Here is a 3005-nt window from a genome sequence, read left to right as displayed (position 1 = left end):
GGGGGGTTGCGGGTTCCCTATGTTTAATTTGCGAAAAGTTACCATGTCAGTTGAGTTGGGAAGATTCGACATATTGCAAATTTTAATGGGACTAAATCGGGAATGTGCAAAATAACATTTTGGGAAAAATTATGTTTTTCAAGGGACACACAACGGAGTGGACGATGATTTATTTATTTTTTTTAAGGTGCGGGTAAGCATTTATAATTTATGCTTCGGTATGCTATCTCATCCCATAGAAATGTACAGAAAAATTTCCGAATCGGAGCCGGAATATTTTTTTGTAAGCCTGCTGTTCTCCATACCACCACTAGATGGTGCTCGAGTTAACAGGCCGGGTGTGCAACACGGCTTGACCCAAGCTCTCGACCACCCATTTTCGATTGCCGCTTTTCCCCATCTGAAATTGGGCCGGAGTACCCGTTCAAAAAAAAAAAAAATTAATCGATACGGATAGAACGCCGTACCCTGTTCCTGCTGTTGGACCCGGTCTGCCGCCGCGGAGGCTGCGCCTCCTCCAGGCGCCCGTCAGGAAAAGCGTGCTTGTAGAAGCAGTTGGAGCCGAAAGGACACGTTCCGCGGCCCTCGTCGAAGTATCGACACGGTTTACCCCTGGGGAACAGAATGAAGAGACGGTGATGGTGATTATTTTGAATAAGTTAAAAAGGGTAATTTTTCCGGAGTTTAAAAATTTTTTTTTTTTAAGGCTACAGGTTACCAATAGACGATTCACAAAACTTTAAGGAGCTTCGGCTTTCGGTGAGCAGCGGACGGCAGAGCCCTCGGTCGCACGCCCAGTCGACGTTCTGCCTTGCCGTTTTTGATTTGGGGTTTTTTTGGGGGTATTTTTGGGGACTCGGCCACGCCCACGTTGCGCTCAGTAACTAATTGTCGCCTCATCACAGGCGACCCAGAGACCCCGTTAGTCCACATACCCCATGCCTTCCTTGTACGTTTGGATGAGTTTCTGCTTTTCCTCCTTATCCTCCACCCAAAACTCGCTCGGGATGACGAAGTTGGATGTGATTCGACATTCCGGGCACGATCTGTCGGTGGAGAAAGAAAGCCGTAGAATGTTACGATCCGACACATTCGTGCAATCTTTACACGAAAAACTACCGATATTTCTTAATCTTGTTCGAAAATGCATTTTTGTACATCTCAGTCGGCTATGAGCAAAGCAGAAACGCGACAGCTTGTCCTCCTTTTGCAGAGCACAAAAAGGCAACCAAAAAAATAAAATAAGCAGCGCATGACTCACTTGATGATTCTGCTCTCAAACTGCCGGGCGCTTCGCCACCTGCGGATGCACTTTAGACAGTAGCAGTGGCTGCAGTTGGAGAGGATGCCGAAGCGGCGCTCGCTCGGGTTGCTTTTCTCAAACACCACCTCCATGCACACGCCGCACATCATGTCCTTGCTGCGTTGGATGGCGAACGAGATCTCCATGTCTTTCTCGTGGGCCTCGATGCACGCCTAAAAAAAAAAAAAAGTTCTTGAAACTCATAATAACAAACGGCAAAAAAAAAAAAAAAAATCTTTTTGTGGATTTCAAGAGCTAATATCGGCAAATTAATTGGCCACGCTCGAATACGGTGTCCCCCCCGGCTCAATGTCGAGGCCCATTATGGGTCACGCTACCTTGGTGTGGTCCGAGCGCTGGTCGTTGTCGGTGGGGTGGAGCACCTGCAGGCCGCACATGTCGCACACGTCGCCGTGGAGGTAGACGCAGTTGAGGCCGTAGCGGCACTCGCCCACGGCGGCGTACGGGCACAGCTGCTTCCTCAGCTCTTTGTCGTCGGGCGCCGCCTCGCTGTCAAACTCCTCGATGAGGGGCACCGAGCTCGGCGCGTTGGCCGACTCCACTGGGCGAGAGAAGAAAAAAAACGGCCGTTTAGAAATTCATTTTGGCCAACTTTGATCTTTCGAGGCTCGCATAACCACAAATTAAGTACGACGCACTTTTTCGCCGGCGCCCATGTCACTCACCAGACCCCAGGCGGCTAACAATAATATCGTTCACAATCTTTTTTTTTTAACCCAAAGGCAAAAAAAAAAAAAAGGAGGTCGAGCACACTTTCAAGCACTCGCTCACCGCGTCCACAGTACGGCTGCCCCGGTACGAACTCGGCGGCGTTGACCCAATCTTGTGCCCCTGGGCCGGGCGTCGGCCCACTGAGCTCCGGATCGGGCTGGCTGGCTCGAGAGGTGGAAGGCAAAGGCTCAGGCGTCTGCAGCTCGTCTTGCGATGGATTGTGATGGTCGAACCTGTTCGATGACATGAGACACCATAACTTAGGCAGAAATGACAACCGTATTTGGTTTTTTTTTTTTGTCCTTGCCAGAAATCCGACTAAAATATTCACGCTAAACGGGTTCGGAGATAAAATACATTCCAAGCAAAGGACACTTTTGGTGCGCTGCTAGCTTACACCAATCTGTCCTTAGGAGACAAAACCTGAACCAAAAAAAAAACAAAAACAAAACTGCGCAGGGCAGCTCCTCTTTTATGCTGGGAGTTTTCGGCTGAACGAGACCGACTATTTTATTGACAAATAAATGGAAAGCGGCCACGACGGGGGTTGCCCGACGGGTTGGGCGACTGTCAGTTTACCTGTCGAGCCACAGGCGACGTGACATGATTCCATGTTGTTGTTTTTTTTTTGTGTGTGTGGTTTTTGTGGTCGCGTTGCTTCATGGACTTCCAGGTTTAAGTAATCATTAAAAAAAAAAAAAGGCTGTCCAGAGAAACTGCTAAGCAGACTCGTGCTAGCTACGATTTTACTCTCAACATATTACGTAAGAGCATTGAAGAGGCACTTGTGGGGACAGGTAAGCAGCATGGAAAATTTGCTCTAGTTAGCGGTGCGTTTTTTTTTTGGTCTTTTTTTTTTTTGCTGCTGCTTTGACGGTGGATATTACACACAAAGGGGGATGGGGGGGGGGGCTCCCGTCTGTCTGCTCGGGAGAACAATGGCCAAAAAAAAAAAAAAAGGGGGGGGGGG

General features: G+C 48.8%; 1 protein-coding gene across 1 annotated transcript in view; it reads right to left on the bottom strand.

Annotated features, from left to right (window-relative positions):
* Positions 1–3005, bottom strand: part of mkrn1 (makorin, ring finger protein, 1) — a 6431-nt gene that overhangs the window by 1262 nt on the left and 2164 nt on the right. Inside the window, exons 3-7 of the mRNA XM_019866026.1 lie at positions 2096–2423; positions 1642–1865; positions 1262–1476; positions 936–1046; positions 468–612 (exon numbers count right to left, since the gene is read on the bottom strand). Of these exons, the coding sequence (XP_019721585.1) occupies positions 468–612; positions 936–1046; positions 1262–1476; positions 1642–1865; positions 2096–2423 (1023 nt within the window). The remainder of the gene's footprint in view (positions 1–467; positions 613–935; positions 1047–1261; positions 1477–1641; positions 1866–2095; positions 2424–3005) is intronic.

The sequence above is a fragment of the Hippocampus comes genome, unplaced genomic scaffold (genome assembly GCF_001891065.2).
Source record: "Hippocampus comes isolate QL1 unplaced genomic scaffold, H_comes_QL1_v1.1 scaffold50, whole genome shotgun sequence".
Lineage (NCBI taxonomy): Eukaryota > Metazoa > Chordata > Actinopteri > Syngnathiformes > Syngnathidae > Hippocampus > Hippocampus comes.
This window is presented reverse-complemented; position numbering and strand designations above follow the sequence as displayed.